Source organism: Nyctereutes procyonoides, unplaced genomic scaffold, assembly GCF_905146905.1.
Source record: "Nyctereutes procyonoides isolate TBG_1078 unplaced genomic scaffold, NYPRO_anot_genome, whole genome shotgun sequence".
Lineage (NCBI taxonomy): Eukaryota > Metazoa > Chordata > Mammalia > Carnivora > Canidae > Nyctereutes > Nyctereutes procyonoides.
In genome coordinates this window covers 14,549,854-14,568,548 of record NW_026575133.1, presented here as the reverse complement: position 1 = coordinate 14,568,548, position 18,695 = coordinate 14,549,854, and the positions used below count along the sequence as shown (strand labels likewise).

At 46.1% G+C, this 18,695-nt stretch overlaps 1 protein-coding gene and 1 pseudogene across 2 annotated transcripts in view; both read right to left on the bottom strand.

Annotated features, from left to right (window-relative positions):
- RBM20 (RNA binding motif protein 20) overlaps positions 1–18,695 on the bottom strand; it is a 181,258-nt gene that overhangs the window by 39,409 nt on the left and 123,154 nt on the right. For both annotated transcript variants that reach the window (XM_055300525.1, XM_055300526.1), the window contains exons 2-5: positions 6,932–8,018; positions 5,466–5,527; positions 2,294–2,388; positions 1,800–1,897 (exon numbers count right to left, since the gene is read on the bottom strand). In XM_055300525.1, the coding sequence (XP_055156500.1) occupies positions 1,800–1,897; positions 2,294–2,388; positions 5,466–5,527; positions 6,932–8,018 (1,342 nt within the window). The remainder of the gene's footprint in view (positions 1–1,799; positions 1,898–2,293; positions 2,389–5,465; positions 5,528–6,931; positions 8,019–18,695) is intronic.
- Positions 5,384–5,455, bottom strand: LOC129493995 (U4 spliceosomal RNA; annotated as a pseudogene).

Genomic DNA, 18,695 nt, shown 5'->3' with positions numbered 1-18,695 from the left:
CCCCTCGGGCTTGCTCCGCCGTGGGGCTCTGAGCTCCGGTCGGGAGACTGCTCGAGGGCTGTGAGTGCGCCAGGATTTGAGGCATCATCGAAATTACAAGTCGGGTAAACACGCAGCTGTTTGCTTTACTTTCACAAGTCATTATTGGGGTGGTTGCCCGCATTTAGGAAAACGAAGCCTCTGAGCAATAAAGTGAGGCCATTTAGCTGGTGGGCCCCAGACTAGGGCTTGAACGTGGTCTTCTTGGCTCCAAATCCACAGGAAGGGGCTCCTGGTTCACTGGTCGGCGCTGGAGGGGGAGGTCGAGGCACGGAACAGACGCAGTCTCCTGCTCTTGCTTCTCCTCCACCGCTCAGCCCCTTCCCCTTATAAAGGGGCTCAGTTAACACCCACCCTCTTTCCCTGCCCAGACCCCTGGCCCATCTGCTACCTAATCCAGCGCCCCCCGCTATCTGGTCACGATCCCTTTTTCCTAGTGCTAAGATCTCAGAGCAGGATGGTGGGCACTGAGCTGCTTCCAGGATCCCTAGTGGGAAACAGGCCCTGAGGTTGAGCCTGTGCTGGAACTACCCATCCCCCCATCACCCCCAAGGTCAAAGACAAATGACAGACCTCACTGAACCCAGCCATTCTGCTCTCTTGGGACTGACCCAAAGCTGCACTGACCAAGCATGGTCCTCGGCATGGAGAGTGCAGAGAGGGAAACCACAAAATTCTCTTTCGCCAAACTGTGCGTGGGCTGTCCGCCCAGAGCTCTGTCTTAGAGTCCTTCTCCCATTAAATATCACACACAGAGAAACACAAACAAATAGAAATCTCCGCCCAGGCAGGCCTCCCCACTCACTCATCCCCTAGGGCCTAACACCTACACTTCTCAGCTTGCCCTTCCAAAGCTTTGCATGAACACCCTGAAGCGCGCAGGGCACAGCACGCGGAGGTCTGCTCCCTGGAGCTTGTGTTCGCCGGTTGCACAAGAAGAGAGAACGAGGCTGCAGCTGCTCACACCACAAACTGCAAGAAATACAGGTACATAGCCACAAACACACAGACACGTGCCCTATCGCAGGGTCTGGCCAGACACATTTTGCACACAATCGGTTCTGGTTCTGCATCTTCCACCTCCTTCCACTTGTTCTCAGAAGAGGAGATGCTGGAGGGCTTCCAGGGAAAGAGGCTACACACGGTGGGCCAACAGCCAAACCAGGAGGGAAAGGAACTTGTCGCAATCGCAATCCGTGGGTAAACAAAGAATGAAGCTTTGGGGGACTGAAGAGCAGTTGTGGGGAGAGGGGAACAAAAACACAACTGAAAACAAAGGATTTCACAGAAGTAACTATTTCCCCAACGGGCCAACAAATACCATGACTGCATGTCCTTATTTTCAACATACATTTTTTCTTTCTGGTTCAACTTTCAGGATTACCCACTCATAGGAAATAATCCACTTGAATAAAAATCCACTTGAATCCGTTTTGAATATCAAAACGTCTTAAAAACACACATTGAAAAGCTCAAACCTTTTTCCCCCCACTAAATCAAGGCTCAGTGCTTGAAAATCTATGTATGCTTTTGATTTTAATAATGTATGTCAGGTTTTTTTTTAATCTATGTGTTTCAATACTAGCTGAATTAAACAATTGTTGACCTCTGCCCAAGGGACACGTTTTCCTGCACTGCACAAAGTCACATTTGTGCCACCTTCATCCCAGCCTCCTCTGAACTTCTATACCCAGGCGGAACTGGTGACACAAATGCTTTGATGATGACAACGACAATGGAGAAAATGCTTCTGTACTCACATTTGTCCCAGGGGAAGCCGAAGGAAATGCGGGATTTGACTGAGCAAATGACCTTGCTGGAATGGCCGCATATGATGATCCAAGATTTGAGGCATAATCTAAATGATAAATTACACCAACTGTATGAAATCCTAGTCATTTATTTTACCTTCAAAAGGCATTATTAGGACGTAAATTGGAAGAAAAAAATTAAAATTTCCTCTTAACATATTGAATAGTGATTGTTGTGATTTTTACCCTTGGGCAAGTTGGTAACCAACAAAGCCTTATGTCTGAAAGAGCCTAGACAATAGGTAGGCCAATATGCATTTTAGTGTCTTGGGATCTGTCTGCTTTATATTTATACATATATAGAGAGAGACAGAGTTAGAGAGAGAAAGAGAGAGGGGATAGGGCACATCAGCAGGGAAGTTTGGTTATTAAAGACCTGACATAGTAAGCCTTTGGGAAGCTGGTTTCTGCTTCAAGCTGCTGACTGGAAGGGCCTTACTTACCTTCAGAGTTCCCAGCAGGGTTATAAACAGCTGTGCTGTTGGGAGAGGCACACAGCGTTCCCTCTGCCGAACCGAGTATACACCGGATACCAGCGCTGGAGACGGGTGGAAAAGGGGAACCGGGAACCCAGTAAGTTAAATGAAGAATTATCATATGACCCAGAAATTCCACGCCTAGCCATAGGCCCCAAACAGTTGAAAAAGAGACTTTCAAACAAAAACTTGTACACGAAGATTCATAGTGGCACTATTCACAATAGTCAAAAGGTAAAAGCAACCCACATGTAGACCAAAAGATGAATAGATAAACAAAATGTGGTATATACATCCAATGGAATAGTATTCAGCCATAAAAAGGTTGTATATGCTACAACATGGATGAACCCTGAAAATATTCTGCTAAATAAAAAAGTCAGTAATAAGAGGTAATAAAATGATTTCATGTCTATGAAATGTTCAAAAGAGGCAAATTCACAGAGATAGAAAGCAGATTAGTGGTTCCCATGGACTACAAGGGAGGGGAGAAGGAAATGACTACTTAATCAGTTTGGGGTTTGGAGTAATGAAAATGTTTGGGAACCACATAGTGATAATATTTGCACAACCTAGTGAATCTGCTAAATACCACTCGACTGTACACTTTAAAATGGCTTAAACGAAGGCACCCAGGTGGCTCAGTCAGTTAAGCATCTGACTCTTGATTTCAGCTTAGGTCTTGATCTCAGGGTCATGAGTTCAAGCCTCACACTGGGCTCCATGCTGAGCATGGAGCCTACTTAAAAAAATAAAAATTATGAAGTAAAATGGTGACTCTTCTGTGTCTCTGCCTCTCTCTCTCTCTCTCTGTGTCTATCATGAATAAATAAATAAAATCTTTTAAAAAAAATAAAAATAAAATGGTGACTCTTAAGTGAATCTTATTACCACAATACAAAAAGAAGGAGCCAGAAAAGGAGACCCTTATAAAAAATTTTTTAATTGTGATAAAATATACATAACATAAAATTTACCATCTTAACATTTCTAAGTGTCCAGTTCAGTGGCATTCAGTCCATTTACGCTGTTGTGCAGCCATCACCACCAACCATCTCCAGAACTCTTTACCTTGCAGAACTGAAACCGCCCCCATTAAAAACTAACACCCTACTTCCCCTCCCTTGTGCCCCTGGCAGTCACGTTCTCCTTTCTGACTCTTCTGGCTGCCTCCTGTAAGTGGAGTCCCCCAGGATTTGTCTTTTTTTTTTATTAATTTTTATTTATTTATGATAGTCACACAGAGAGAGAGGCAGAGACACAGGCAGAGGGAGAAGCAGGCTCCATGCACCGGGAGCCCAACGTGGGACTCGATCCCGGGTCTCCAGGATCACGCCCCGGGCCAAAGGTAGGCGCCAAACCGCTGCGCCACCCAGGGATCCCAGGATTTGTCTTTTTGTGACTGGTTTCTCTCACTGAGCACAATGCCCTCACGGCTCTACCACGTTGTCACATAGGTAAGAAGTCCCTTTTCTAAAGCTAAATAATACTCCAGTGTCCAGATGTACGCCATTTTCTTTATCTATTCATCTGTCAGTGGACATTTGCGTTGCTTCTGCCCATTAGCTACTGTGAATAAGAAAGGGAAGCCTTTTGGGCACCTGGAGGCTCAGTGGTTGAGCGGCTGCCTTTGGCTCAGGGCATGATCTCAGGGTCCTGAGATCGAGTCCCACATCAGGCTCCCTGCAGGAAGTCTGCTTCTCCCTCTGCCTAATCTCTGCCTCTCTCTGTGTGTGTCTCTCATGAATAAATAAATAAAATCTTAAAAAAAAAGAAAAAGAAAAGAAAAGAAAAGAAAAGAAAAGAAAAGAAAAGAAAAGAAAAGAAAAAGGGAAGCCTTTTCAATGCACTCATGTCAAAACACTTAACTCCAGTCTGCTATTCACATCCTGGGCCACATGCCCTCTTCTCTGTCTCTATGACCCCAGCCCGCTGCTTCCTGGTCTGCCCTCAGGCTGCCCCTGCCTATTCTCAGCCCAGCAGCAAGGGTCCTGGTTGGTGGAGCCAGAGTGCATCACTCCTTCGTTCCACCCTCTGATACTCCTCTGATACTCTCTCTCAAAGCAAAATGGAAGTCCTCACAAGAAGCCGAGGAGCTTAGGATCTGGGCCCTGGTGACTTCCCTGGCTCCTTACCCCAGGACTCCGCTCCAGTCACACTGATGTTGCCTGAGTGTCCCAGGCCCACACCAGGGCCTTCAAACTTGCTGTTCCCCCTACTGGGAGTACCTGTCCCCCAGACAGCCACAAGCTCATCACACTCCCTCCTGAGAGGTCCTCAGGGAGGCCTTGCCCAGCCACCCTACTTAAAATGCAAGGACCAGGGGCCCCTGGGTGGCTCAACTGGTTAAGCATCTGCCTTCAGATCACGTCATGATCCCGGAGTTCTGGGATCAAGCATGCATCAGGCTCCCTACTTCTGCCTGCTTCTCGCTTTCCCTCTGCCTGCCACTCTCCCTGTTTATGTGCTCTCTCGCTTGCTCTCAAGTAAGAAATAAGATATTTTTAAAAAAATAATAAAATAGGGAAATACCTGGGTGGCTCAGCGGTTTAGCACCTGCTTTCGGTGCTGGGCATGACCCTGGAGTCCTGGGATCAGGTCCCACATCAGGCTCCCTGCATGGAGCCTGCTTCTGCCTCTGCCTGTGTCTCTGCCTCTCTCTCTCTCTGTGTGTGTCTCTCATGAATAAATAAATAAAATCTTTAAAAAATAATAATAATAAAATTTTTTTAGATATTTTAAAAGTAAATAAATAATAAATAAATAAAATGCTAGGACCAGTCCCCATGAGTGCACATGCATATGCACACAAGCTTCCTGCTCTTGCTCTGCCCTGTTTTCTGCTTAGCATTTACTACCAGGGATGTTATAGAATTCACTTGTTTATTTTATCATCTGTCCCCCCACCCACATTAAGTATAAGCTCCTTGAGGACAGGGACACTGCCTGTTTTGTTCTCTGCTGCTTCCCCAGCACCTAAAACAGAAGGTGATGCACAACAGGTGCTCAATGAATGTTTGCTGAGCATCTGCATGCACCTGTTCTCCTGGCCAGCACTCACTTTTCAATTAGCAATAATCGCGCCTCGGATAAACCTCATTGGCTACGATACTGCCACTGCGCAAAGCTCAGCACTCACTTTTCAGAGAAGACCAGGCATTTCTGAGCATGTAGTTTCCCTTTCACATGCAGCTCCCAGTCCTAGGCCAGAAGGAAACGAAAAGTGACCAAAGTAGAAATGAATCCGTGAGAAGGAAAGGGACGAGAGCAGGCTTCCCCATCAGGCAGGGGGCTCAGAGCCCAGAGACTGGACCACCCTGCCAGCACATCTCCCTCCCCTCTTCCTCTCTCTCCCAGGCTCCTCCCCACATCTACTGTCAAATCCAGCCCCATTGCCATTGGCCAGACCCTCTAGGACAAGAACCCAGCATCCCAAGCCAGATTCCCTCCTCCCCTCTCAGTGGACCCCTGGTCCCATGGCACCTCCCAGCTTCTACTCCCTTCCCCTCCCCTAGAGGGACTGCACCCATGTCTATGACTGGTTGGGGAAATCTGGCAAGTGGACTCACAGTGAGCTGCAAAGCTTAAGAAAGGCTTATGAGAGACAAAATCTGCCATCGCCTCCCAGTGTCGGCCAGCCCCCTCCCTCTGCCGGGGGACTGGGATGAACTTGCACAGCATGACCCAAACAGAGGTAAAGGACACTGTGGCGTGACTCCCGCTACACAGGGATCATTATGCTCCGCAGATGGAATGGGAGAGGTGGCACGGCCCAGTGCTTAAGCGGCACAGGTTCTGGGAGCGTGAGACCCACGTTCCAGTCTTCACTCTGCCACTCTCTAACGATGGGGCCCTGGACAAGTCCTATCCTCTCTCTGGGCCTTGGTTTCCTCACCTGAGGAAAAATGATATTAGTAATCGTACCCACCTCACAGAGTTACTGCTGACATATGGAAATGATTTAATAGATGTTAGCTGTTGTAATTACTCTTGCCTTAGAATTTTTTTTACTGTGTCACTAATACATTCTGGAGGGGGTGGGATTCACACTATAAAAGACTTTTGCTTACAGGGGCCCAAAGCATTTTATGACCACAGGGAAGGTGTGATGAGGCTCCATCTTGGTCTTCCAGATGGGAAACCGAGGCACTCTATAATGCTGTGTCTACGTCTCACCTGAGAAGTGCTCTCTTGCCCTCATCCCAAATTCTGCCAGCGTTTCCGTGCCTTGCATACTCAGTACAATGTACTCTGGGCACACCACAGAGGAAGAGCCTTCCTCAAGGAAGCAGGAGACAGTTCCTGAGTCCCTTCTCTGTCACGCGGGTGGGGTCCCTCGGCCCCCCACTCAGCCGCAGCTTTCTCATCGATAAACATGGATAAGAATCTCTTAGCTGCCTTAAAGCAAGGGAGCAGCCCTGATACATTTCTGAAATGAATTCTGGCTCTGATATCTATGATTTTAATCAAGGGTACTGATGGCAAAATCCTGCCACTGAGTCCCCAAACGTGACTGCTCCTAGCTCTTGAGTAGCAGGCGGTGGGTTGTGGTGGCGAGCCTCCCAGGCTCCAGCTGTGGCTCCCAGGCTGTCTTGGAGGACTCACCTTCAAATCAAACACCTTCTTGTCGCAGATGCTACAGATGTGTGGCAGGTGAAGGGGGGCCACACCGTGAAAGTCATTCAGCTCGTGAGCCTGTAGGGGCCGCACGGACAGCACAGCCTGCTCCTCCTTGGCCCGCCGCCGGGCACTGCTGAAACCCTGTTTGCTGTTGTTTAGTCGACCCCCAAAGGAAGGAGGGGTCCTGTCTGGGGTGGGCTCCTCGGGGTCATACAGCTCATAGGGCTGGCCGGGGGGTGGAGGCCACAGGTTCGGGCCTGCTGTAAGGTCGGGCTTGCTCTGGCCAGAGAATCCGTGGGGGCTCTCCCATTGGCTGTTTGCACTTTGCAGCAGTGGACCTACCTCGCCTTTCATGCCCCCGGCCTGCTCAGCCGCAAATCCACCTGCCACATGCGACCCTTGGGAGCTGGGTCCGTAGAAGTCCTTGGGAAAGGCAGCTTGGCCATCCTGACCTGAGTGGCTATAGTGCCCTTCATAGGTCACACTGCCTGTGGTAGAGGCTGTGGCTGGCAGGAAGCTGGGCTGACTGTCTGTTTCAGAGCCATATGCCTGGCTGGAGTTGGCTTTGCCATACTCATAGAATCCTGCTGCAGCAGGAGCGGGCCCAGTCTTGCCAATGCCCAAGATGACTGCTGGCTGGGCAGGGGTCTGAGGCATGACCCCACTGAAAGGATGCATCACCACAGCATTGTGGGTTTGGCTAGGAAGGCTCACAGAGGGTCCTGGGGCTCGTGTCTGGCCAGGGGGTGAGAAGCCAATTGCATTGGAGGGAAACTGGGCACTGGGCATGGTCGCAGCATGTTGGGGCACCCCGGTATGGCTGTGGGGAGTGCCGATCACAGATGGATGCCTCAGCTGGTTGAAGAGAGGTTGGGACATGGCCACTTTGGAGAGGACTTGGTTCAGGACTGTGGCGGCTGCGGTGTTGTTGGTGACAGCTGTCTGTGCCAGCTTCAGCCGGTGGAGGGTGAGCTGGGCTTGTAGTTGAGCCAGTTGGAGACTGGCAGGCGAAGGAAGCAGAGGGTTCGGGTTACTGACGGAGAAGGGGTTCTTGTCCAGGAGCTTGGCGGCACTGCAGAAACACAAAAGTCTAGATGCACAGCTCGTTTTCACCCAGGGAGCAAGGGGTTCTTTCTTTGCTTATCCATGGTTCCCCATCTCATATAAAACCCACCCACACAGACCCCACATATAAGTGAGTCTGCAGAACACCTGTACTCACACATACTCTGATTTTTTAAAAACTAAGACAGAAAAATTATGTTATGACAGAATGGTCAATCTCACTGGTAATCAGATACAAGCTAAAACCATTAGAAAAAAAATTCTGCCTATCAAAATAGCTAAAAAAATTTTTTAGTAACAGTATTCATTACTGGTAAAATAAAGTGGAGTGAACACAATGTTAATAATAGTCTGAACTCGTGCAACTTTGTTAAAAGATAGTCTGATAATAGGCACTCATTACAGCCACACTCTTTGACCTAATAATTCAATTCTGTCCTGAGAAAATGAGCTGAAATGTAGATAAAACTTGATGCCTAAAGATGTTTAATAATACTACATTTATTTAAGAGTCCAAAGCTGAAAATTACAAATATCCTATAATGGGTTTGAGGGAAGGATTTAAACAAAGTAATTTATAATATATCCACATAATAAATGTCAAGGAATCATTTACTATTGATGTAAATTTCTACTTCATTATGTAATAATTAAGGCATTCAAAAAAGTAAACCCAACACCAAGGTTAAGACAGAAAACATTCCAACATTCTAAAATCCCTCTGGCATCTGCTCTCCCCATCCATGCCCCACCCCATCATTGCCAATAGTAGATACTATATTAAATTTGGTAAGGTCATTGTTTACAACCACAGCAAATTAGTGACATGAGCAGATCCATATGCTCTATATGTTAAGTGAAAAAAAGCAAGCTTCAAATTTGCATCCAGAGTAAATCATGTGTATATTTTCACCAAACACATTTTCATCCCGATCCTCATTTCGCAACCAAAAACAACAGGAATCAAGCTTCCTTCAATCCACTCTCAAACCCAACTAGCATAAGGAATAACCAAAAAAAAGTCACAAGTGATGAAGACTGTATTTGAAGCCGTTAGGCAGTGGTGGGCTTTTACAGAAGCCTATTGTGGGAGTGATCTGTCTGACATGTGCCTTTCTTGTGACTTCTGTTGGTTGGTTATGGTGTTTTCTTGACCAAACACCAGGATTCGTGTTCTGAAAAGGGGACAGACTTTCCCAGAAATTCTGAAGATATGGTTAGTATTGTCGGGGCTCTTTTTTTTTTAATTTTTATTTATTTATGATAGTCACACACACACACACACACACACACAGAGAGAGAGAGAGAGGCAGAGACACAGGCAGAGGGAGAAGCAGGCTCCATGCACCAGGTGCCCGACGTGGGATTCGATCCCGGGTCTCCAGGATCGTGCCCTGGGCCAAAGGCAGGCGCTAAACCGCTGCGCCACCCAGGGATCCCTAGGGCTCTTTTGTAAGACCATATTTTCTGGGTTTCCAACTGCCCTTCTGGGTAGTGGATGTAATCAGAGAAATCTGTTTGGGATATTGATGAACTGGAATTTCCAGGACATGTGAAGGTTCATGGGAAGAACAGAACTGTGCATTTGAAACTGGGATTACCATGAACAACCCAGTTGTTACCCACAACTCCTATGGGAGTGTGGGGCAGAATTTGTAAGGCTGGGACACTTCAGACAAGGTTTCCACGGTCACAGGTTCTATACAGGATAAGTTTGATGACACAAAGGGAGAGAGGCTGGGGGTGAGGGCCCAGTGAGGAAAAGAGGGGAGACATGGAAAGTGGGTGGCATGTCACATCTCTCCCACTTCGGACATGCTTTGAGGGAAGAGAGCTTCTGCTTAGGCTGGCACTTTGCGTTAGTCTGAGAGAACAGTGGGAGGCAGGGAGGAGGTGTGGAGGTGGTAGAGAGGAAGGTGAGTAGGAGAGAGCCAAATCTGCATGTGATGCTTCTGTGTGACCAGTCAGTGCTCAGCCTATATCATCCCATTTGATGTCTCCATCAATTTTTTGGGTAGAAAATGTTCACCTCATTTTGCAAAGCAAGAATCTAAAGCACAAAGAGATTAGGTGAGCTTCTTAGGAATACTCACTCCTGGTGAATACAGGCATGGGATTCAAACCCCAGTCAGGTTTTGAAAAGAAGAGAAGGGGCACAGGTGGTTAGGTGTGCAGCTTCTCAGCCCTCCCTGAATACACCTTCTCTTCCTTGGCTGCTCCACTGTTTTGTTTGAAGTGAATTCTCAGAACATCATGCACACCAGCATTCAAACATAAGTGCAAAACACATTTCAGAGTCAGATAAAAATAATTTTGGATTGCTCTTTCCCAGTCTATGCGAAATCAAGAATTTTCCCTAAGTCATTAAAGACACATTACTTTCACACAGCCAGCAGCCTTGCTGGGCTCCCAGGATAGAATAGTTTGGCTGTATTTTAAGATATTGGGGGGCTGGGGGAGTCACGTTTAAAGGTGGTTACAGACCTTTCCTCCTCTGTGTAGTCGTGCTGGTTACAGCCAAGCCTTGGTACCCCAGTGTGGGCCAGGCACAAATCATGGCAGCAGCAGAGCTAGGAAGGCACTAATTGCCTACATAGGCGAGAATATGAAGGGAAAGGAGGATGGTCAAGAGTCTGATGATAGATTTCTACTTGTGTAGTATTAAGTAGTTGAGCTTTAGAAGAGCAATTAAGCTTAACTCAAAACCCTGCCCACACAGGGCCAACCCTTCCCACCAGGTTTGTCCATAACACAGCCTGTCCCTGCTAACAAGGCGATAATGAGGTGCCAACTTAGTTTCCATGACCAAGGTGACACAAGATTGGTTTTGTTTTCCCCAGAGAAGTCAGCTGTATTTTCTAAAACTGTGTTCTGGGCTGGAGTGAGCTCTTGCAGGAGATTCCCCTTCACTTCTGAAAGGACATGCGAGGAAGAGCTATCTTTCCAACTAAGAAAGTCAGCCTCTCTGGGTATTTGTAGGTCAGCCACGAGAAACAAGTGCTCTTCCGAGTACGGCGCAGATTACAGAAGTTTACCCATTCCAACGCAGCATGAAATATAGACTCATAAGATTTTCTTCCCAATTTCTGTTTTGACTAGCATATTCATATTGTCCCCAACCTTAACCAACTTTGAAAGGAAGTTATTTCACATGAATCATGACAGTGAAATACCTCATTTGAACCAAAGATCCTTAAAAAGGAAGAGATACATCATCTTACATAAAAAAAAAAAAAGCCCTAAAATCCTTAGCCTACAAGCGTTAAGAACCTAAAATTCAGGTACAGATAGCAATCATCTTTCTAAGCCCCAAGCTGGGCTATCCCTAGGGACTAGAACTAATGTCGCCTTCTTGTATTCCTGCTACCTCCATTTGTCAGTTATATCACTTAGTATATCCTGCTTTGTGTTAAAAATAATTGCTTATGTACCCTTCTCCCTCTACTCGACCAAAGCTCCACAAGAGAACAAGGCATTGCGTGGAGATTCTCACATTATCCTGGCATGCTGCCTTGAACCTGGTAGTCACTCAGTAACTTCGATGAATGGAGTGAAGAAAGAAGATAATAGATATGGCTCATCACAACCTGGTGGCTTTAAGATGTGGACACCTCATTTGAGAGTATACATCTCTGTGAATAAAAACCCTCAAACAATTTAAAAAGAAGAATCTAAATATACCCAGAAACCAAATGGATTTTGCTGCGGTATACAGCTTAAACCCCAATCAGGTACAGAGTCACCTGCCTAGAAGAGTGTCTACAATTCCCCATTCCAAAGCAGGAGTTCTAACACATTCTTCTCCCTGTCCAAATCTAGGTTTTGAAATTGAATAAATAATCCCTGTGGTAGGCTGAATAATGACCCACTCAAAGATAATCCAATCCTAATCCCCAGAACCTATACATGTAACCTTACATGGTAAAGGGGACTTTGCAGATGTGATTAAGGATCGTGAGATGGAGAGATTATCTTGAATTATCTAGGCAGGCCCGATGTAATCACAAGAGTCCTTATAAAATGGAGGCAGGAGGATGAGTCAGAGACAATAGATATAAAGATGGAAGCAGAGGATTGAAATGAAAGAATATGCAATACTGCTGGCTCTGAAGAAGAAGGAAGGGGCCATGAGCCAAGGAAATCAAGGCACTTTCAAGACACTGGAAAAGGCAAGGAAATGAATTTCCCCTAAAGCCTCAAGAAGGAACCAGCCCTGCTGACACCTTGACTTTGGCTCAGTGAGACTGAGTTTGGATTTCTGACCTCCAGAAATGTAAAGTAAGAAAGCTGTATTGTTGTGAGCCACTAAATTTCTGGTAGTTACAGAAGCAGTAGGAAACTAATATAATCCAGCAAGAAAATTAGATGTAAGAGAAGCTGCCACTCAGAGAGGAGGTGGTGGGTGTGGGGTCACTGGCCAGATCTCGTTGGTATAAACTCATGCCCCCCTAGGGAACCTAGGAAGCACAGACCTTCAGACTGGGTGTCACAACATCCTCTGGAAACCTTACCAGAAGCCAGAAAAACCCAGACGTCTCTTCAAAGTCAGCTTTGGCATCAGTGGCAACCTGGGAAAGCTTTGAATTGTAGGCCCTGAGGGATCAAATCATCCTCTCACCCCCACAACAAGGAGAGAAAGTGACTTGTCCCGAGCCACATAGCTGCATAGCCCTAACACCTTAGTGAGAGCCCAGATCATACAAACCAGCTTCTAGTGCCTGATAGAATTAGCCTTGCCTCCAAAAGCCCTAACTAAGCCCCAGAAGTATCTATTTCATCACCAAATTATCATCCCCACCCATTTTTATCTCTCCACTCTGTTTTGAGAAATACAACCTTTGATATGCAAGGCACTCCCTGAGCACCAGGGAGATGCAAAGTACAGTCCCCTTCTGTAATCTCCACAACTCTGGAGGTGGTAGCAGGGATGCCCCCTTGTCTGGGGAAGGGGGGGAGGGCGGGGGCAAAGTTCTCTGCACCTGCCACATTTCTTCTCCTAAAACTGTGCAGTGGCATGGTTTGCAGCCAAGTAGTCCAATGTGGACAGGGGAGGAGGGCGTGCCGCACAGGGAGTTCTGTAGCCTGGGCATCTGGCACAGAGCTGGGACAGCTTATCACTCAGCACAGCCACCGTGACTCACCCAGGCCTCTGCAAGGCTAACTGCCCCGGCCGGGGGCCGAGGCTGCCTTTCTGAACCATTAATTGTTACAAAGAATTCTCGGTGCATAATTACATTAAAAACTTTGGTTCCCTGCTCTCTGAGACAGCATTTTTTAATTAAAGCAGCATTTCTCTCAAGAGTTTTAAAAATAAAATATAACATAAAGAAGAGCTGGTTGCCTTTATAATGCCAGGATATTTAGGAGATTCAGATGAAAGCTGTTTCTAATGGTTTAATTCCATAGTGTTGAAAGGATGTGTAACATATTGTATTCACCAGGAGAACGAAACAGCTGTCTCGACTTGAAAATGCTCGTTATTTGTCCCAAAGCTCATTATTTGTCCCAAAGCTCTTTCATGTTTTATTCTGAGTCCCAAGCAGGATGCAAGGATGGATCAGTATGTGCACACAAGGAGTGAGGCACTGTCCTTCCTTGGTTCGAGTCAGGCATGATGCTGGAAATGCAGCAAGATTTCCGAGATGTGTAACCCATTCGGTTCTGCAAGGAAGGGAGAGCATCCAGGACACAGGCAGGCTCTGTGGGGCCTCTGCTCAGAAACAGACTCCATCAAATAGGCCAACAGGCATTCACCTGTTTACTTGGCCCATGTGAATTGAGCATCTATTATGTGCCAGGCAAAGTTCTGAGGTGATGGGAACACAGAGATGAGCAAAGAGAAATCTTCCTGAGATCCCAGGGAGCCAGAACAATCCAGAGTGTGAGGAGGATTCTGACACCAGTAAGCACAGAGATAATACGGGATGGGGAAGGTGGTTCAAGCCTCAGATGTTTGTTTGATTGATTGATTGATTGATTGATTGATTGCCTCAGATGTTTTAGAAAAATGTAATCAATGAAAGAAAAGGCCTTCTCAAGGGCTATCCCTGAACTCCGAACAAAGACAAATATTCTGAATTTTTTAAGTCACCTACAGATGCAAAGATGTCTTCGCTGTTGGTGAAAAGCAGCTGTATGATGAACTGTGGTCAGAGACCCTGCCTCTTTCTGGTTGTATGATGGGGAAATGTCACTTAATTTTTCCGACACTCAAAATTTTCTCATCTATAAAATGGGATAGTAACCTCCATCCAATGTGGCACAAAACCAGCCGATCAGAGCCCTCTGGCCACAGTGATTGGCTCAGGGATGAGCATTTTGTTGGAGCTACTGGGAGAGAGACATTCTTTTGTCCTGCCATGCCTGGGTTGTTATACTGCCTGAATTTTGCCACCACTTAAGGAAAGCCTGCTTGAGGATAAAGCCAACCCAAAGGCACTGCCCAAAGACAGAGGCACTGGCAGTGTGACCTCCTAGGGGTGCCTCAAATCAGTTTCCCCTGCATCTGCTTGGACATTTCTGTACAGGAATCAATGCATTACCTTTATTGCTTCATAAAAATAATAATGTAATAAGAAAGCCAACCTACCTGAATCATCTGCTTTTCATTCAGATGGTTCTCCTCCATGGCCCCATGTTGGCTCAAGAGCTCCCTGTTGCTCTCCAGGTTCCTCTACTGAGTGGACTGACCATAAGGCCCCAACAGCTGGAGCTACACGGTCACTGCAGGGGAAACTCGGGCACTTTGCTATGACTATCTGCTGACCAGAGACACCTGCTTCTTGCAGGTCTGAGACACAGAAGGCTCCTCCACCCTTGGTGGAGTCAGATCCCCCCATATGCTGGTCACTAGGCCAGGGTGTGAATGGGGTGCAGGAGTAAAATCCCCCATGAGGCTACGGGCTACATGACAACCTCTTATAGGTACAGAGACCCACAGGTGCTCCGGTGAGCAGAGGATGTAATGCCTTGTGGCCCTCACCAGGGGACAGTTTCTAACTAACACCAATCATTCTTAGCACTTAACAGGCCGGTTTTAATATACTAAGAACTGGCTTTATAAAAGGCATTAGCTATCCTTCCCCCCAGCAAAAGATCTTTATTCAAGATACAATGGTCTTCCTTCACTTGGAGGAAAGGAGAGTACATAGTGAGTAACAATTGGGCTGCAGGCTGCCCTGTATGAACCAGGGGTAGGAATCAGGTATTGTGGGCTCTAGAGCTAACTTGCGGCTTGTCAGCTGTGTTACGGTGGAAAACAGACTCCACCTCTCTGAGCCTCGCTATCCCCATCTATAAGAAGAGAAGTCACAATCTTTTCTTGTTTACATTATGAGGTTTGATGTGGGGTTAAGCAAAGAGTTGTCAGATCCCTCTGCAAACTGTTAGGTGCTGCACAGATGAAAAGGTATGGCATGTCCGGAACATTACTGAGAAGAGAACATTTCCTGTGATCACAACGCACCTTTCTATTTCTGAAAACATTCCTCCACAATAGAAGTGATATTTGTTACTCAAGTCCTTGGAGGTAATCTCATTGCCCCTAGGATTCAGGGTAAGACAAGTTAAAATCAGTGTAGCCATATTTATGGAATATCAGCAATATCGATATGATTGTGCTCTGCACCCCAGATGGGGGCGGGGATGGGAAGGATCACTGCTCAGAGGCTAAGGGCCCAGGTTTCTGAGTTTGTATCAAAATAGGTGTGAATTCCAGTTTGCTATTTAAAAGCTGGGGATGGTGGCAAATACTTACCCTTGCTAGCCTCAGGGTCCTCACTTCTAAAGCAAGGACAGTTACATCTAAGCTACAGGCTTGTCCTGAGAGTGAAATGACAGGGTGTACATTGCATGGTTCCCAGCACACAGTAAGCATTCACTGAGCTATTAGTCTGACTACTATTAGTCTTTTCCATCATCATAACCACAACCGTCTCTATCCCCACTACCATCACCATCAGCAATACCATCACTATTACCATCACCATTACTATCACCACTACCATCACCATTATTATGCCACCACCATCACCCCATTATCGTCACTATTATCATGATTACCATCACTATTACCATTATCATCACCATCACTATCGCCATTACTATTACCATCACCATTGTTATCGCAATTACCATCACTATCACCATCACCATTATCATCAATATTACTATCTCTAATACCATCACCCTCACCATCATCATCACTGTCGTCATTGTCATCATCAGTGCAGATGGCAGGTGAGCTCTGTGAGGTCAAAGAGACAGATCTTCCTTAGAGACACATAGGAATGGAAGAGGGAAACACAGTCAAGTGTAAGGAAGTAAACATGAGGGTGGACACTTGCTGAGAGGAAGAAGCAGGAGTCTGGATTGGGACTTGAGGGGAACAGAGAGTTTATAACAGCAGTTTGATGACCTGGGTGAGTCGTCAGCAACTGACTTTAATGGCTGTGGGTTAACAACAAGGACGCAGCTGCAGTTCAGCAGTATAAATGTGTGTGGACTCACAGCAAGCTCTTCCCTGGTAACGCTCAGCCATCCGGAAGCGGAAGCCAAGAATCGCAGTCCAGACCACAGGGGTGCCGAAGCCAACCCAAATGGTGACATTCGCAGTTAAGCACAGTTATCTTTCAAGATAACCCATCAGGAATTTAAATTCACTTCCAGTTCAACTCACTTCCCTTTCCCGGCCAAGCAATAAATGTGTCATTTCTTCTTACGTGCTAAGATATAAAATATAATCCGGGCAGGAGAGCTTATGACCAGGGAAAGGAATGTTTTCCAGGTTTGGTCACACCTTCACCGCGTGGTCAAATCAAATAAAGCACAATGCGTGGGGTCACGTCACTGCTGAGTCATGCCTTTCCCTTGTCTCCTGGGAGCTGAACTTCAAATCGTCTACTGGACTCTAGCAGAATGCTCTTAGAAGCCAGGTCAGGATGTGAGGCACAGGGAACAATCCCCAAAGGCCAGGTTATAAAGGCGAAAATGATGATACCACAGTAATACTGGGGCTAAGGTTCCAACTCTAATGATCATAGACGTTAAGAACAAAAAGAGGCCTTAGAGACCACTTAAGTTTAACCTACTCATTCTACAGAGGGGGGAAAAGTGAAACTGCTTGAAGTTGGGGTAATATGTGAATCACCCCAAGTCTCACAGCTAGCTGGAGGAGAGCTGGGACGGGAACCCACATCCCCTCATTCCTCAGGGCTAATGTAGCTTCCAGGGTGGGACACACCCTATTCACATTCCTAGCAAGTCTCCTTTGTGAGGAGAGAGGGGATACTTTTTTCTGATGGTGCTGTCTGCTTGGTAACAACAAGGCTACTGGATTATCACTAGCAAGGCCTCTGTGAGTAATTTCAAGATGACTGGGGCAATGCTGGCATTACCCCATGTGTGGGCTTTGGCCATGACGTACTTACCATAGGATGATTCATATCACCAAGACGCCTCTTGGAGGCATTCCTAACAGCAATAATAATCCTTCCATCTTTCTTCTGTTGCCTGTTTTGTAGTTGGAGTGTTAATCAGTGTTTTCACCTCATTATCTATCTGATTTCCAGGACAACCAAATGGGAAGGTAAGTCAGATATGCCCATTTCCAGTTCACTTAAAAAGAAAGTAAACCAAGAAGGGTCTAGTAAAACACCTGAAGGCATCCAGCTAAAGAGACTTGAATGAGGGCCTTTTTACTGTAAGGCCAGGATTCTAACCTCTGCTTACACATTCATTAAAGGGAACTTCTAAAACCACATTTCTGGCTCTATTTCTCTGGATATGATTAGTTTTTCAGGGGTTTTGATTTGTTTCTTTAAAGATACTAAAATATAAGACATTTTCCTTTATTCTGTGGTTTTCCCTCCCAATTTGCCAAGTATTTTATTTTTTTGCCAGCTCCATTGATATACTTTTTAAGTTTTTTATTTATTTAAGTAATCTCTGCATCCAGTGTGGGGCTTGAACTCACCACTCTGAGATCAAGAGTTTTTCATGCTCTTCTAACTGAGCTAGCCACACACCCCACCAGCTTTATTGGTATTAACATTGTATAAGTTTAAGATGTACAATATAGTGGTGTGATACATGCAGATATTATGAAATGACTGCCACAATAAGTTTGGTTAACAATCTAAGATGTGATTTTATTTTTAAACTAATTAATTATTATTTTTTAAAGATTTTATTTATCTACTCATGAGAGACACACAGGGAGAGAGAGAGAGGCAGAGACACAGGCAGAAGGGGAAGCAGGCTCCATGCAGGGACCCTGACGTGGGACTCTTAGTTTTGGGTCTGCTTGGTAACAACAAGGCTACTGGATTATCACTAGCAAGGCCTCTGTGAGTAATTTCAAGATGATCCGGGTCTCCAGGATCACGCCCTGGGCTGAAGGCGACGCCAACCCTCTGAGCCACCGGGACTGCCCTAAGATGTGATTTTAAATAACACACTTGGCGTTACTAAATGATCAGCTTTTTGGTCCACTGTATTCTCTTCCACTTTTGTTCAGTCATAATAAGATTCTCTAAACCAGGGGACGCGCAGTCACCAAGGGGCAGCTAGCAGTTCTATAACAAAAAAGGCCCGCCTGTCCTGCTGGAGTTATTAGAAGTGTTCAAAATGTCCAAAAGAGAACTGGTAACACAGCCAATGCAGAGTAAAGAACGTACATTCTGCC